The sequence below is a fragment of the Panthera leo genome, chromosome C1, assembly GCF_018350215.1.
Source record: "Panthera leo isolate Ple1 chromosome C1, P.leo_Ple1_pat1.1, whole genome shotgun sequence".
NCBI lineage: Eukaryota > Metazoa > Chordata > Mammalia > Carnivora > Felidae > Panthera > Panthera leo.
In genome coordinates, this window is record NC_056686.1 from 181,903,139 (window position 1) to 181,920,650 (window position 17,512).

At 35.7% G+C, this 17,512-nt stretch overlaps 1 protein-coding gene and 1 pseudogene across 7 annotated transcripts in view; one reads left to right on the top strand and one right to left on the bottom strand.

Moving 5' to 3' along the window:
• Window positions 1–17,512, top strand: part of CCDC150 (coiled-coil domain containing 150) — an 87,205-nt gene that overhangs the window by 18,368 nt on the left and 51,325 nt on the right. For all 7 annotated transcript variants that reach the window (XM_042949544.1, XM_042949545.1, XM_042949546.1 and 4 more), the window contains 8 exons: window positions 2,590–2,706; window positions 3,341–3,470; window positions 6,079–6,122; window positions 7,651–7,743; window positions 11,311–11,418; window positions 16,003–16,127; window positions 16,370–16,547; window positions 17,100–17,168. In XM_042949544.1, coding sequence (XP_042805478.1) covers window positions 2,590–2,706; window positions 3,341–3,470; window positions 6,079–6,122; window positions 7,651–7,743; window positions 11,311–11,418; window positions 16,003–16,127; window positions 16,370–16,547; window positions 17,100–17,168 — 864 coding nt within the window. The remainder of the gene's footprint in view (window positions 1–2,589; window positions 2,707–3,340; window positions 3,471–6,078; window positions 6,123–7,650; window positions 7,744–11,310; window positions 11,419–16,002; window positions 16,128–16,369; window positions 16,548–17,099; window positions 17,169–17,512) is intronic.
• On the bottom strand, window positions 13,916–14,657 carry LOC122226427 (annotated as a pseudogene).

Sequence of the window (17,512 nt, forward strand, 5' to 3'; positions counted from 1 at the left end):
AGAATTAAAAATTCTACATTTAAAAAGAGCAAAAAGCAAAACTAATAAAACCCAGCAAAACTAGATAGAGTTAATAATCTTACCTTTTAAAGAACTTAAAATTGGCTAAAAAAAGATAAACAATATGAAAAAACAAAAACAGTGGTCAACTAACAGGTCAGAACATGTACAGAGCTTATAACCGTATTAGAACATATTTAACCTCAGTAGTAACCAGAGAAATGAAAAACTGTCAAGATGTTATTTTTCATTTATTAAATTAGCAAAGATTTAAGAAAATAATAATACATACTACTGATGGGATTTATTATTAATGCTATTGATAGGTGGCTAAAATCTGAAGGAAAATTATATATCAAATATATCAAAGGTCTAAAAATTATTTATACCTTTAATCTAGTGATTCCTCTTGTAGGAATTTATCCAGAGGAAATAGAAATGCAGTGAAAGATTTATTCACAAGCATGTTTAGCAGAACAATATTTAGAATAGTGAAAAACTGGAAAAACCTAAATGTTTATTAGGGGTATGATTAAGCATATTAATAGAACATCTCCAAAATGGGCTATCTTATAACAGATAGCCAACACACTTTTCATGTCTTTCAACTGTTTTTAGAAACTTTTTAAACATTATAAAATATGTCATTCATAGAGAAAACACATATAAAACATGTACAGTTTTGGGAAGGGCTATAAAGTCCTCTTTACTGGGGCTTAAAATAGAATTTCTTTTAAGTCATCTTCACTGGGGCTTAAAAATAGAATTTCTTTTAACTTAACATCACTTCGCAAAAGGAATAGCATTTTGCAAATCCCATTTAAGTTTAAAAGGGTCTCTTTGCAGGGGTGCCTGGTTGGCTCAGTCAGTTAAGTCTGACTTCGGCTCAGATCATGATCTCATGGCTCATGGGATCAAGCCCCATGTTGGTCTCTGTGCTGACAACTCAGAGCCTGGGGCCTGCTTCAGATTCCGTGTCTCCCTTTCTGTCACTCTGCCCATCCCTCGCTTGCACTCTCTCTCTGTCTCAAAAATAAATAAGCATTAAAAAAAAAAAAAAAGTTCATCCTGATGGCCAACAGACACATGAAACGATTGATGCTCAACGTCACTCATCATCAGGGAAATACAAATCAAAGCCACACTGAGGTACCACCTCACACCAATCAGAGTGGCTAAAAATGAACAAATCAGGAGACTATAGATGCTGGCAGGGCTGTGGAGAAACAGGAACCCTCTTGCCCTGTTGGTGGGAATGCAAACTGGTTTAGCCGCTTTGGAAAACAGTGTGGAGGTTCCTCAAAAAACTAAAAATAGAACTACCCTATGACCTACCAATAGCACTGCTAGGAATTTACCCAAGGAATACAGGACTGCTGATGCATAGGGGCACATGTACCCCAATGTTTATAGCAGTGATTTCAACAGTAGCCAAATTATGGAAAGCCTAAATGTCCATCAACTGATGAATGGATAAAGAAGATGTGGTTTATATATACAATGGAATACTACTTGGCAATGAGAAAGAATGAAATCCTGCCATTTGCAGCAATGTGGATGGGACTGGAGGGTATTATGCTAAGTGAAATAAGTCAGAGAAAGACAGATACCATATGTTTTCACTCATGTGGATCTTGAGAAACTTAACAGAAGACCATGGGGAAAGGGAAGAGGAAAAAAAAAAAGTTACAGAGAGGGAGGGGGACAAACCATAAGAGACTCTTAAATACAGAGAGAAAACTGAGGGTTCATGAGGGGGTGGGGGACAGGGAAAGGTGGGTGATGGGCATTGAGGAGGGCACTTGTTGGGATGAGCACTGGCTGTCGTATGGAAGCCAATTTAACAATAAATTATATTTTTAAAAAAAGGTTCTCTTTACCTCATGATAAAAGAGATTCTTTTGTATCTTTATCTGACTCATCATTTATTGAGAGAAACAAAGTCAGTGTACCCCAATTCTTGAGTGGTGGTTTATCTGCTACTTAAGTTACTTCATTATTTGTTTAGACCTTTAAATTCCAAAACAGAATTGGAACAGCTTTTAGAAGTATGTTTATAATACTATTGGATAAAAAAATGTATAGATGAAGTAATGAAATACAGAAAAATGAGACTTAAAAATGAAAGCCAGGAAATACAGAAAGTACATGTACTAACGTATAATAGTGTTTTTCAATCTTCTTTTTGGTAATAGTCCATTGTAAGATGTATATTTTATACCATAGCACCATACATAAATAATACAGACATTTCATGAAGCATTACTTACCCTTCCTTATTACATGCTGTGTGCTCTGATATTTTTTTCCCTTTTTCAAGTGCTGCTTGCAACTTACTAATGCGTCTTGACCCACAATTTGGAAAAAAGACTTATACAATGGGAAGACAAGGGCAACAGATTTGACGCCTCATTTCTTAGTAGTTTATCCCTTAGGGGGAAACAAAAGCATGTTCCTGAGTAGTCATAAATGAGTGAAGAATGGGAGTAAGATGGCAAAGTGTCTGGTAAACTTTTCTTGGTGACTTTGATCTTTGGCAAACTGCTGTCATGTTCCCTTGGTCTTGCCTAACTGCAACTTGCTCTGTAGCTAAGGAGACAGCTGTCTCAGGAGAAGAACCTCAGGGAATCTCTTGAGAAATCTGGATCAGCTATGCTATTCAAAATACAAGAAATGGAATCAACAGTGGAGGTGGAACGGAAACAGGTAGATTTTTTCTCTCCTTATTTGTGTCAAGGAAGTGAAACCAAAAGAGAAAGCTGACATACCTTGAACCGTATGGTTTTGCTAATTTTCTCTAGATTTACTGAATTTTTGCCTGTATTATTCAACATACCTACATGTAATTTAGACTATTCAATTCTAAGTATTGAAGGAAATTAATTAGTAGTTCCAAATTCTAATACCTGTAATTGTATTACATAATCTTTACTATTTTAACCAGTGGCTGTCCTTCATAACAGAATTAATTATGAAAAAGATCCTACTTAAAAAATTTGTAAATGATAATTTATTACTTACACTACCAGTATAGTAGCCACTAGCCACGTATGGCTATTTAAATTTAAATTAGTTAAAATTAATTCAATTCCTCACTCACTCTGGCCACATTTCAAGTTTTCAGCAGTCATTTGTCACTGGTGACTGCTGTGGTGGGAGAGTGCATAGAAAGTTGTGCTGGATGGCCCTACTGTGAAACACTGCATCCTGTTGGGATTTTTAACCGTGACCTAGAAACTTTTCCCTCTAGTGATGTTAAGATTTGAAAATGTTCCTTACTGTAAGGTAGTTGGGTAGAAATTTGTACCTTAAAGAAAGGAGTTTTTCTTCTACATTCCAGGTGCAAATTTTGCAGCAAAACTGCATTGCCCTGCGCAGTCATATACAGACCACCCAAGAACTACTGGCACAGGAGCAACAGAAAAAAAGAGAGTTGGAGACTACTATCTCACAGCTCAAGTCTAATCTAAGTATGAAAATAGGTGCTAGAAATTACATTGGTTAGTTTTTCTGAGATTTCATGCAAAAACTCTTAAGATCCCAAATTTTTGAAGTGACCATTACCGATATTTACCACAAGACTGAATATAAAAAATTGCTGATTTCCTTTCTGTCTGTGGCACGGGGGAAAAAAAAGAGTGCTGGTAATAAAATAGAATTTGATCCTCTTAACTGTGAACTATTCTCTATTTAGATTTTTTTTTTCAGGTCTATTTAAGTGTTTGTGGACTTAGGAACACTGGGTTTCTAGAAATCTAGATTGACTATTGGATACTAGAATATTAATAAAGAATTAAGGCCTTTGATATTTGCTAACCTACTGATTCTAGCCATTTATCATGTCAGACTCTCCATTTTTCAGGTTACTAGTCTATTGTCCTGTATTTGTAGCAATGGATGGTTGTAAGTTACCTTAGAGCTTAAAGTCCTCATTTTACAGATGAGTTAACAGAGTCCTTACAGGTGATTGAGCTAGGAAATGGATGAGTCTAGATTTGGTCCCATGTTGTTCAGAATCAAAGTTCTTCCAGCCCATGAACCCTTACCATATTTACTGTTGTTAATATATAGTTGTAAAGCAATTTTCATACAGTATCAAATAGATCACAAAGAATTATGGTGCATGGCCCCACATGAGTAACACTTCATGGTTTACCAAAAGCTTTCACATAAATGATCTCATGCAACGTGCAAAACTATCCATACTTCCCAAAGTTAAAGCGAATAAATGGTGAAGTGAGGCCTGAACCTGTGTCTTCTAACTCCAAACGCAGTGTTCCTGCCAGTGTGCCTTCTGTATCTGGCTGTAATGAGGGTAGGGAATACCAAAAGGGAAATGAAAATTATAAAAAGCATACAGCAAAGAGTAATCATTCAATGTTTTGACCTACTGCTTTTAACAGAAAGTACTCTTTTTCCTAATAGTTGTTAAGTAGTGAATTACTCTGGGGAGCTCTCACTGATAAGGCCCCAAGCTAATTTTTTGTCTTCCTGTGACTGGGACTACAAAAATACATATTATATTTTATGGTGCTGCCACATTATCTCATTTGAACCTTACAACCTTGTGAGAAGATAAGAAAATATACTCCATTCTGTAGAAGAATAAAAAGATCTGTATCCAAGGATCCACTGCAAATAGTATAGCTGGAACTAAAACACAGATCTTTCTGTCAGTAATTTTTTAATGTTATCTCTTTGGATTAATGCTGTAGTTTTGAATTTCGTAAAGAATATATGAAAGACCATTAAAATATAACAATTATACAACAGTAATTAAAAGTAACACGAGGAAAAGAAGCCTGCCTGAGTACCAACCATGTGCTTCTTATTGAATAGTAGACTCCTTACGTGCATGCGATTTGATTACTATAAGGAACAAATAGTTAAACTAACTAGATGAGTAAACGGAATGCCTTTGGATATTTGCTGTAATGAATTTAATTGTTGAATGTAATTGTTTATTAGCAATAAACATTTATATACACACCCACTAATTAAAGTGCTTAAATTATTCTTCCAAGTAAGATAAACATTCTCCTTTCATTCTTAACTTGATCGAAGAATTATTAGAAGAGCTCTTATGGGTATCCTTTTTATTCTTCACATATTTTAAATTAGCATTTACTCTATTTGAAATGAGTCCGGACTTATTCATTCAAAAAGCATAGTTTCTCTGAGTATATTCTACATAAAATGTGAGTTATATGTTTTGTAATTTTCCGGGTTTAGAATATTTAAGTGAAACAAAACTGATCTTTGTGAATTGTTCATGAAACCAAAACGTTACTCTCAGGGAAGTTTACTTTGGGCTACCAATATATAATGCCAAACTGTTCCTATTTCTCTTTGGTTTTATTATCACTGTATTCTCTCTGGGTGGTTTCACATCTTTCTTTTCCACACAAATCATCTTCCTTCTCCAGATAGTATCTTACTGTCAACTCAACATATCTCAAAACACATGTGAATACTTAACTATTGCAGTCATTCTTACTCATTCTGTCCCCTGAACTTGCCCTTACCCTGTGTTCCCTATTTTGTTGAAGAGTCTGCCTCCCACCCCATTGCTGACATGTGGACACTAGATACTCTCCTTGACTTACCTATTGCCTTTACCCACCAGGCAGCCACTGAGTCCTGACAGTTCTCCCTGCTTGTTATTTCATGAGTGTGTTTTCCCTCTGCATCTCCATTGCCAATCCCTTAGAGCCAGCTTTCATTGTTTTATACTTTGAGTACTACAACAGCTACTAAACTCCTCTTTTCCTTATGGAGCCTCTGTTAGAATATTCTAACACAAAGCTTTGGATCCTGTGCCTCTCCAGCTTAAAATCCCTCAGACGCATCATGGAGTAAAATATGACCTCATTTACTATAGCACGTGACTGTGGACTATTTTCTTGATAATTTCATTATTTATTTTCCACTCTATTAAAATATAATAGAAATACTTGCATTCTCCTCATTTCCACAACATACTAAAAAAAAAGGAAAGCTCAGGGAAAAGGTAATGTGTTGATCTCAGTTTAGTTGTAGTAAGTTATTATCGTAGTTATGTGGACTCTTTGTTTTTAGTTTCTAGAGATGACCTCATTTCCAAGTTGGCTGAAGAAAATAAGGTAAGTTTTGAGGTTGTAGAGTTCAGAGGTGATCTTTCCTCTCTTCACTAAGGAGTATCTCCTTACTCGTGTTGGTTTACAGTTCCTTTTTTTTTTTTTTTTTTTTAAGTTTTTTTATTTATTTATATTGTGTGGGGGGGTGTTGCAGAGAGAGAGGGAGAGAGAGAACCCCAACAGGCTCCACACTGTCAGCACGGAGCCTGACAAACCGTGAGATCATGACCTGGGTGGAAATCGAGAGCCAGAGGCTTAACCAGCTGAGCCACCCAAGTACCCCTGGTTTACAGTTCTTCTGATTCTCCTAATATTTTTATTAAAAAAAAGTTGCAGTGTAAATAAGTTGTATATTCAGTCCTGTTGCAAACTGGGTATTAAGAAATCATTTCAGGCAGGTTAATATGGTTTGAAAAAAGATGAATTAGCAAAAATAGTGAGACTTATCTGCATCATCTTATTGGAAACTAATTGTTAAAAGGAAAGTTTTTTTATAAAATGTAAGAAATACTAGTGATAGTGATGGCTGCACAACAATGTGAATATACTTAATGCCACTGAACTTAACACTTAAATATTTTTAAGTGAACTGTACACTTAAAAATGATTAAAATGGTAAAATTTGTTATTTATATTTTACCACAATAAAAAATGAAAAATAGGAAATATTGTAACTTTTATATCTTAATTCATTTCTAAATAAATCTTAATCCTGTTTGGAGTAATTTTTTCTGGGTTCTGTCTCATCCTGTATTATGTGATGTTTAAATATTGAGATGCTTCTCAAAAGGGAGTGATTCTCTCTTTGTAGGGGGAGGACTTATCCTTCCCCATTTCAGTTACTACCTGTTAGGGAAAGCCCAACCCACAACGCCCATCCCTGCCACCTTTCTCCCATATTTTATTTTATTTTATTTTATTTTATTTTATTTTATTTTATTTATTTGTTTTTTTAATGGAAAAAAATTTCTAATGTTTATTATTTTTGAAAGAGAGAGCGAGCGAGCAGGAGAGGGCCAGAGAACCCATGTCAGGGTCTGTGCTGATAGCTCAGAGTCAAGCCTGCTTCGGATTCTGTGTCTCCCTCTCTCTCTGCCCCTCCCCTGCTCGCGCTCTGTCTCTCTCAAAAAAATATTTAAAATTTTTTTTAATGGAAAATAAAGAAAATCACAAGATCTTACTGCTTAGGGAAAAATATTCACCTTAGCAGAATTATCTTAAGGATGCTAAGTAAACATTTACATTACGGTTTTAGGCAAATTTTTTCTAGTTTGAAACTCAGTATGAGAACATTTTGTAAACAGCTTTTATAATTTGTTTAAAAAGAAGTTTGGGAGTTGAAGATACCAAGATTTTTAAAAATTCTTTGTAAGACACTTGTCTATATTGATCATTAGAATTTGCACTGGTATATGTGCTGCTGAAGGAAGCACTAGAACCTGAACTCATACTAAAATACAGAACATGTATTTTGGTAGAGATATATGTAATAGTTCTTATGTGTAAAAAAGGAGAGATTACTGTTTTTTCTCAGAATATGCAGATGTCTTTCAACAAGGAACATGAAGAAAATGCATATTTGAGGACTGAAATACTATCCCTTCGTGAAACATCAGAAAAAGCACAGGTAGATCTTATCGTATCTCTAACTTCTAGAGGTTATTTAATTTTGTTCAATTAAGGAATCAAGAACCAAGATTAACCCTAATTATATAAATTCATACCAACACCGTAGGTAAAATTGGCATATAACTTTGTATTTCTGGTATACAACATAATGATTCAGTGTTTGTGTACATTGAAAAATCATCACCACGATAATTCTAGTTAACATACATCACCACGTGTAGTCACAAAAATTTTTTGCTTGTGATGAGGACTTTTAAGATTCACTCTCTTAACTTTCAAATATGTAGTACAGTATTAACGATAGTCACCATGCTATACAGTACATCCCTATGACTCATTATATAACTAGAAGTTTATGCCTTTTGATCTCTATTACCTCTCTCCCATCTCTTACTCTCCCTTGTCTCTGGCAGCCACTTACCTCTTTGTATCTGTGAGCTTGGTATTGTTTTTTGGTGTTTTGCTTTTTGAAGATTCCACATATATTGTAAATGAGATTATATGGTATTTTCTTTCTCTGGCTGACATATTTCACTTAGTATAATGCATTCAAGGTCTCACCATGTTTTTGCAAATAGCAAGAGTAAATTCTTTTTTTTGTGGCTAAATAAATATAGATATGTATACCACATTTTCTTTATCCATTTATCTGTCGATGGACATTTAGGTTGTTTCCTGATCTTGTCTATTGTAAATAAGGCTGCAGTGAACATAGGGGTTCATGTATCTTTTTGAGTTAGTGTTTTTGTTTTCTTGAGATAAATACCCAGAGTGTAATTGCTGGATCATATGGTAGTTTGATATTTAATTTTTTAAGAAAATTCGGTACTGTAATGCACAGTGGTAGTATCAATTTACATTGCCACCAACAGTGCACAAGGGTTCCTTTTCTCCACATCCTCTCCAATACTTGTTATTTCTTGTCGTTTTGGTAATAGACCTTCTAACAGATGTGAAGTGATATCTTATTGTGGCTTTGATTTGAGTTTCCCTGATGATTAGTGATGTTAACATCTTTTCGTGTACCTGTTGGCTATCCGTATGTCTTTGAAAAATGTCTATTCAGGGGTGCCTGTGTGGCTCAGTTGGTTAAGCATCCAACTCTTGATTTCAGCTCAGGTCATGATTTCAGTGTTTGTGAGATAAAGCCCCTCATCGGGCTCTGTGCAGACAGAATGGAGCCTGCTTGGGGTTCTCTCTGTGCCCCTCTCTCTGCCTCTTCCATGCTCTCTTTCTCCCAAAATAAACATTTTTTAAAAATGTCTATTCAGATCTTGGACCCATTTTTTAATCAGATTTTTTTGGGGGGTGCTATTGAGTTGTATAATTTCTTTATATTTTGGATATTAACCCCTTATCAGATATATTAATATATGATTGCAAATATCTTCTCACGTTCAATAGGTTGCCTTTTCATTTTGTTGATGGTTTCCTTTGTTGTGCTTTTTAGTTTGATATGCTCCCACTTGTTTATTTTTGCTTTGGTTGCTTTTGCTTTTAATGTCAGATCCAAAAAATCTTGCCAAGACCAATATCCAGAAGCTTATCTATGTTTACTTCCAGTAGTTTTTTGGTTTCAAGTCTTACATTCAAGTCTTTGATCCATTTTGAGTTAATTTTTATGTGTGGTACAAAATAATGGTCTAGTTTCCCATTCTTTTGCATGTGCCTATCCAGTTTTCCCAACACCATTTATTGAAGAAACTGTCTTTTCCCCATCAGAAAAAGCACAGGTAAATGTTCGCATTTCTCTGGTTTTCACATGTTATTTAATTTTGTTCAATTAAAAAACAAAGAACCACGATTAATCCTGATTATATAAATTCATACCATTGCCATCATCCAGATTTTTTATTTTCATGAAATCTATTTCATCTATGAAACATGATCACATTAACTACATCTCCCATTACCAAAGCTCTATGATACATCAGTATATGAGGTATACTGCTAAATAATGCACTAATTTACACTTTGCCTTTGTTTGCTTTATAATTTACCCATTGAATATATATAGTTCTCATCTCGACCTATGAACTTCTAAGCACTTGAGTGCCAGGGCCAATGTCTTAAACTTTCCTTGTATCTTTTATAACAAGTAGCACAGTAGGAACCTAATAAATGCTTACTGGATTGTAGAGTTATGTGTACTTATTTTCTGTGGGATGGTTATTGCCAAATTTAGCTGATGTTATTTGTGTGTGTGTGTGTGTGTGTGTGTGTGTGTGTGTGTGTAGGCAAACAGGTTATTTCTCATAGAGCCAAGTAATAGTATTAATCACTTAAAATAACTGTTGCTAGTACAATTTGGTTACTTCAATGTTGGGATCATAATGTTGCTGTGCTGTCTTTGTGATAAAGAAAATGCAAAATAAATGTGTTCTTTTATAAAATAATAATAAAAATTATTACTGCTACTTTTGCTGTAGTAGTAGTAATTAACATTTACCAAACCCATTCTACATTCCAGGCACAATTGTAAGCACCTTATGTTACTAACAAATTGTAATCCTCACAATAGTGCTACTATAGAAACTTATTATTCTCATTTTAAAGATAAGGAAGTTGATATACAGAGAGGTTTAATAACATAGCTAATCAGTGACAGAGTTATAATTTGAGCTCAAGCAATCTGGCTCCAAAGAAAATTAGCTTGTTCTTTTCAAGGTTCAGGAATTCACCTCTGTCTTATCCCACGTATTTTTTGGTGTATAACTTAGAACTTTAAAGTGCTCCTGAACATGTTCCTAACTTGTGTACTATACATACCACTTAGGCTTTCCAGATAAGTTTTCATTTCTTTTTTGTTACCATTTTTTGAATTTTTTTTAATTGATCCTATAGAGTTATTTGTCCCCATCCTTGAAGAACTTGTTCATTAAAAGATAAGATCCTTTAAAAAATAAAAAATAAAATTAAAAAAATAAGTAAAGATAAACCACAGCATGTTAAAAAAAAAAAAAAGATAAGATCCGTGGCAAATACAGTTTGCAAAAATAACTGATAATTAGGATAAATGGTTTCCACAGGAATACAAATTTTACATATCAAAAGACAACAGAATTGTATGAAAGATCTGTTGTACAAAAGAATTTTGTTTTATTTTGGATGATCTGTCTTGTGAAATGGTACAATTATCTATATTTTGCTTTTATGAATACTGTAATTGGTAGCGAAATAACTTAAAACATTTTGTGTTATTAGCTAAACAATTCAGAATGCTCATCTAAATTGGGGAATGAATTTCTATAATCTTGGCATCAACATTGTAAAGTCCATTCTGTAGATATCGTGCTGTGTCTGACCAGTGTCCAGAATTGTGAAGAAACTATTGAATGCTTCACTTGCTCCACCAGATGAACAAATTTCTCCTTTTGATTTAGAATTATGTGGGGTGTTGACTCCAAATTCTGAAAGCGTTATCTAATGAAATATCAATTGGAGGTAGGTTAAATAAATTAGGTTCACATACAGAGTGAAATACTATGCCACCATTAAAAATAATGGTTAACAAGTAAAAAATTATTTACTGGAGAAACCTGACATGCTGTACATATCACCTTAGGTTTCGAATGACCAACTGACTAGAAGGTGTTCAGAGCTGCACAGCATGCTTGAGACTGTTAGTATGGAAAATGCCAGAATTATTTCTGACCATCAAGCCATTCTGCAGGTATTCATTTAATACTAGTCCATCTCTGATAGAGTCAACAATAAAACTCCTTGGCTAAGAGATAAGGAAATAAGCATGACCAACTGAATAAATAAAATATTTTAACAATTCCAAGAAATGTTTTTGATTGGCAGTTTTCAGTTTTAATCAAGAGTGGTCATTTAGCCTTATACTCAATACTTTCTTAATGGTTTCTTCTCAAATACTATTACTTTAGGAAAAGTAATTGCCTGTCCTATTGTTTATAAAATCATAGAAAACACTATGACCCTAAAATACTTTTTCCTTAAACACCAGTACTTTCCCATTTTGCTTATGCCGTATTCCATCTGCTGAGAATGGTCTTTACTTCTTCAGCTATTTGAAATTCTGTTCGTTCTTTAAGACTCACCTTTATCAGGAAGCTTGCTCATTCTAAGCAGAAGGGATCAATTTTTCTGTTACCTTCTACTCCTGGGACACTAAACATCGTAATAATAGCTCTCACTCTTTTGGGAGCATACTTACTGTATACCAAGCATTGTGCTAAGGATTTTACATGTATTATGTCCTTTGATTCTAGCAGCCGTTATGTAAAGGAATATTATCTTCATTTTATAAATAAGGAAAATGAGGTTTAGAGAAATGTACAACTTGACGGAAGTCACCTAGCTAGTAAGGGGTAGAGCTGGATTGAAACCTAGGTCTCACTCCAGAGTCACTGTTTTTAATTGTTACATTATGCTGCCTCTCTGTGCATTCTAGAGCAGTTTATATGTATGGCTCATTTCCTGTATAACTTTGTGAGCTTCCTAGAACCAAGGACATTGTCTTATATATCTTTGCTATTTCCCAGAGTGCTAACCACTGCACAGAAAGATACTCAATAAATATTTGTCATTAATTCAACAAGCACTTAGTGTTTATTCAGTGCAGGTATGATGCTAGGTCTAGATGGGATTATAGTGGTGAACAAGACAAAAATCTCTACTTTTGTGGACTAACAATTTAGTAGAATAATTAATGTGACATATGCAAGCAACACTGTCATAAGCATTTTTAAACTTTGGAATGTTACACATTTTATTTTCCAAAGTGTGAAGGTTTGCTTTGCAGTCAAATATTGTTAAGATAAAAGTGTTTTAAAATATGTTTACAAAAGTAATTATTAATATGTACTATACTTGCAAAAGTTTTGTATATTGTAGGTAGAGGGCATATGTGTAAAAATGTTATGTTTTGATAAGTCCAACATGATGAGCCAGAGAAAATAAATTCTACAAAACAGTTACAGATATATATTCATTGTGCTTCTCAAGTAATCACATTTTTTACAAATTGAAGGTTTGTGGTAATCCTGCATCTAGCAAGTCCGTGCAATTTTTCAGTAGCAATTTTCTCATATTGTGCCCTATTTTGTGCTCTGTGTCATATTTTGGAACATCTCACAGCATTTCAGACTTTTTCATTATTTTTGTTCTGGTGATCTGTGATAATTTGGTCTTTGATGTATTGTAATTCTTTTGGGGCAGCACAAACCATGCCCCTATAAAATGGGAAACTTTATAAATGTTGTGTGTGTTCTGGCTTCTTTGATCAGCTATTCCCCCATATCTCTCCCTCTTCTCAGACCTCCTATTTCCTGAGATCCAACAATATTGAAATTAGGCCAGTTAATAATCCTACAATGGTCTCTTAAGTGTTCATGTGAAAGGAAGAGTTGTACATCTCTCACTATAATTCAAAAGCTAGAAATGATTAAGCTTAGTGAGAAAGCCATGTCAGAAGCCAAGAAAGGCCAAAAGGTAGGCCTCTGGGTACCAAACATTTAGCCAACTTGTGAATGCAAAGGAAAAGTTCTTGAAGGAAATTAAAAGTACTACAGTGAACACATGAATGATAGAAAGTGGTAAAAACAGAGAAGAAGACAAACCATAAGAGACTCTTAAATACAGAGAACAAACTGAGGGTTGCTGGAGGGCTGTTGAGTGGGGGTATGGGCTAAATGGGTAGTGGACATTAAGGAGGGCACTTGTTGGGATGAGCACTGGGTATTATATGTAAATGGTGAATTACTAAATTCTATTCCTGAAACCATTTTTACACTATATGTTAACTGACTTAGATTTAAATAAAATTTTAAAAAATAAAAATTAAAAAAGAAAGTGAAACAGCCTTATTGCTGGTATGGACAAAGTTTTAGTGGTCTGGATAGAAGATCAAACCATTTACAACACTTCCTTAAACCAAAGCCTAATCCGGAGCAAGGCACTAGTAACTCTCTTCAATTCTATGAAGGCTGAGAGAGGTGGGGAGGCTGCAGAAGAAAAGTTGGAAGCTAAGAGAAGTTGGTTCATGAGATTTAAGGCAAGAAGCCATCTCCATAACATGAAAGTGGAAGCAAGTGCTAACATAGAAGCTGCAGCAAGTTCTCTGAGATCTAGAAGATGATTAATGAATGTGGCCACACTAAATGACAGATTTTCAATGTAGACAAAACCTGCCATTGGAAGAGGCCATTTAGGACTTACGTAGCTAGAAAGGAGAAGTCCATGCCTGGCTTCAAAACACAGCCTGACTCCCCTTTTTTCCCCCACTCAGTGTAAGGGAAACTTTATGGAAGCTCCAGGGCCATAGGACTCAGGCAGGAGTCTGCCCTGCAGGCAAAGGAAGAGCTAAGGGAGGGGCCTTATTTGACCTTCCCCTTGGGGCACAGGTTGTTGGTGTGGCTGCATTTCTTGCAGCAGTTGACTGCTCAGGGGTGCAGGTGAGCATAACCCTTAAAGCAGATAATTTTGTCACAGTTTATTTCTGAACGAGCTAGAAGAGGGAAAGAAGGCTCAATGCTGCAGCCCACAGACAAAGCACCAAGTGCAGGGTGAACTCTTTCTGAATATTGTAGTGTCAGAGAGTGCAGCCATCCTCTAGCTGTTGGTCTGCAAAAATCAGACACTGCTGGTTACAGGGGATGCTCTCCTTGTCTTGGATTTTGACATTGACATTCCAAATGCTGTCACTGGACCCATTCTAAAGGGTCAGAGTGAGAGTCGGGGTCTTCACAAAAATCTGCATCTCTACATTTGTTGCTCAGCCACCTTGTTGAAGAGAAAGAGCCAAGCTGACTCTTGTTTGGGGCTAATGCAACGAGTGACTCTAAGTTGAAGCCAGTGTTTGTTGACCATTCCGAAAAATCCTAGGACCGTTAAGAATTATGCTAAATCGACTCTGCCTGTGTTCTATAGATGGAACAAGAGAGCCTGGATGACATCTGATTACAACATGATTACTGAATATTTTTATTTTTATTTTATTTATTTATGTTTTAGAGTGTGCATGTGTGTGAGCAGGACAGGAAAAGAGGGAGAAAGAGAATCTTAAGCAGGCTCCAATGCCCAGCGCAGAGCCCAAGGGCAAGGGGCTTAATTTCACATCTGTGAGCCAAAATTGAGCCAAAATTAAGAGTCAGACACTTAACTAATTGAGCCACCCAGGTGCTCCAATTTACTGAATATTTTAAGCCCATTGTTGTGGCTCAGAAAAAAGATTGCTTTCAAAATATTACTGCTCATTGACAATGCACTTGGTCACCCAAGAACTCCAATGGAGTTGGACGAGGTCATTGTTTTCATGCCTGCTAACATATCTATTCTGCAATTCATGAACCAAGCAGTAATTTTAATTTTCAAGTTTTATTATTTAAGAAATCTATTTCATAAGGCTATAGCTGCCATAGATAGTGATTACTCTGATGGATCTGGGCAAAGGAAATTGAAAACCTTTGGAAAGAATTCACCATTCTAGATTCCTTTAAAAACATTCGTGATTTGTGGAAAGAGGCCAAAGCATCAACATTCACAGGAATTTGGAAAAATGGATTTCAGCCTCACACAGAGCTCAGATGATGGTTAACATTTTTTTAGCAATAAAGTGTTTTTAAATTATGTACATTGTTTTTTAAGACATAATGCTACTGCACACTTAATAGACTACAGTATGGTGTAAACATAACTTGTGTATGCATTGGGAAACAAAATCATTTGACTAGCTTTATTGTAATATTTGCTTTATTGTCGTGGTCTGGAACTGAGCCCATAATATCTCCTAGGTATTCCTATATAGTACTTTTGCTATCACGGTATCTGGGTGCAATTTTAAATATTTTCCAAAGAATTCACACCATATTATTAACATGATTGTCCCTGGAAAGGGGGATTATTTGATTGGGGTGGCGGGAGATATAGGTGAAGAGATCTTTTCACTTTATCTGCATTGATATTTTACTTTTCAAAATAATTGAAATTTTAAAGTACCAAAATATTCTTAATAGAATTTTTTATCTAAAAATATGTTCATGTTGAGTTTTACAGATTTTGCAGCAGGCTGGGTAGACAATGCATCTTCACTCTTGGCTGGTAGAGCCATAGAATGATAGAACTGTGGTCAGGTCAGAGTGGCAACAGAGAGAGCTGAGCATTAAGTTCTTTTTTAAAAAGGTTTTATTTATATAAAAATTTGTCTTTTGTAAGTTAATTCAGTATGATTGGATGATACCCCATCAAATGACTGTCTGGCATCTCAGCTTTTAATATGACTTTTAAAATTCAGATAGAGCAGAAAATGATGACACAGACATTTCAAGAACAAAACTTCTTGCTGGATGCAGCCCATGCCAGTATCACTACTGAGCTACAGAGTGTTCAGAATCAGAAGACCCAGCTCCAGGAACATCTGTAAGTAAATTATAGACAACTTCTTCTGTATCTTTTATTCTTGCCTTTGTATTTCTTATCTTTAATGAGAACATTTAATTCTGCATTTCTTGGGCCAGACACAAAGGTAAAGACTTTGCCCTCAAGGAACTAGTTCTGTTAGAACATTTTGGTAACTGCTGTCAGGCAGTATGCTCTCCAAGAAATGACTCTATTAAAGAACTCTCATTGAGTGCTCATGTCTCCTTGTTCTCTTCCTACAGGGACCATTTAATCCTTGAGCATAATCAGTGTATCCAGAAAGCACAGGATGCTGAGAAGAGGGCAGCCTTGCAGAAAGAGCTGCTGGAATCAACTATTGCAAGATTGCGAGGTGAATTGGAAGCATCGATGCAAGAGAAGAAGTCCCTTCTAGAGGAGAAAGAAAGACTTCAGGAAGAGGTAGAAGAAGCAGATTTATATTACCTCCTGGTTGGGGTGGTGATCTTGTTCTAAAACTATTTTGAGTGCAAGATAAGAAAAGAAATACAGCCCACTTAGATGCAGTTTGTCTGAGTTGCCCATTAAAGAAGTCTTTAGGTAGCTGATCTATGTTTTTTAGCATGTGGAGTAGTCTGTGCCAAACAGCATGCCCTTATACAGCGTTAGTGAATGTCAACTCATAGTTCACACATCCTCATGTTAGTGAAGGGGTCAGATTTAAAAAATTGATTTCCCCTGAAGGAGTGGACAATGGAGGTTAAGGGGGAACAGCCCTGTCTTCCTATTTAGGAAGGTACCATCAGAGTCTGACATGCAGACGTGTCTTTCTAATTTCAGGGCTATTTGTGAAGTCTGCTCTGCCTCAGAGACTCCCTGAGTGGCCCCTTTTCTGAGAGGATGTTCTATCTCTGCAGTGTAGGTATTAATTAACATGCAGGGTGTGTCTGCTATAGTAGAGACTGTCACCTGCTTTAAAATTGACCCATTTCTTTTTTTCCCCTCCTTGGGCAGGTTAATAAAACAGAGAAAGAAATAGCTCAAGAAAAATGCAATTTGGAAAAGGAATTAGCTAAAAACAAGGTACTCCACATTTTATTTGTTGACATTTCACTGTATTTTATTTCCTTCTGTACCTCTGCCTCCTGTATCAGCTTATCTTACTGAGGAGATGGGTTATTTTGTTGAATACCAAGATGTGGAAGGACAAAGAAGCCCCTGGGCTGGATGCGACTCAGCACTCCAGGCACTGTGGCACAAGGCTGCTTCCAGGGAGCACTTGTTGAGATCTGGCGTTTGCCAGTGAGTCATGACCACCTCTGGCCCTAGTGTTACTGAGTATTTTAGCCAGGAAGTCCCTTGAGAGTGAGCTAATGGTCCTGTGGGAGGCAAAGAGATAATTGCTGACAGAGCTGGGTTTTTTGTTT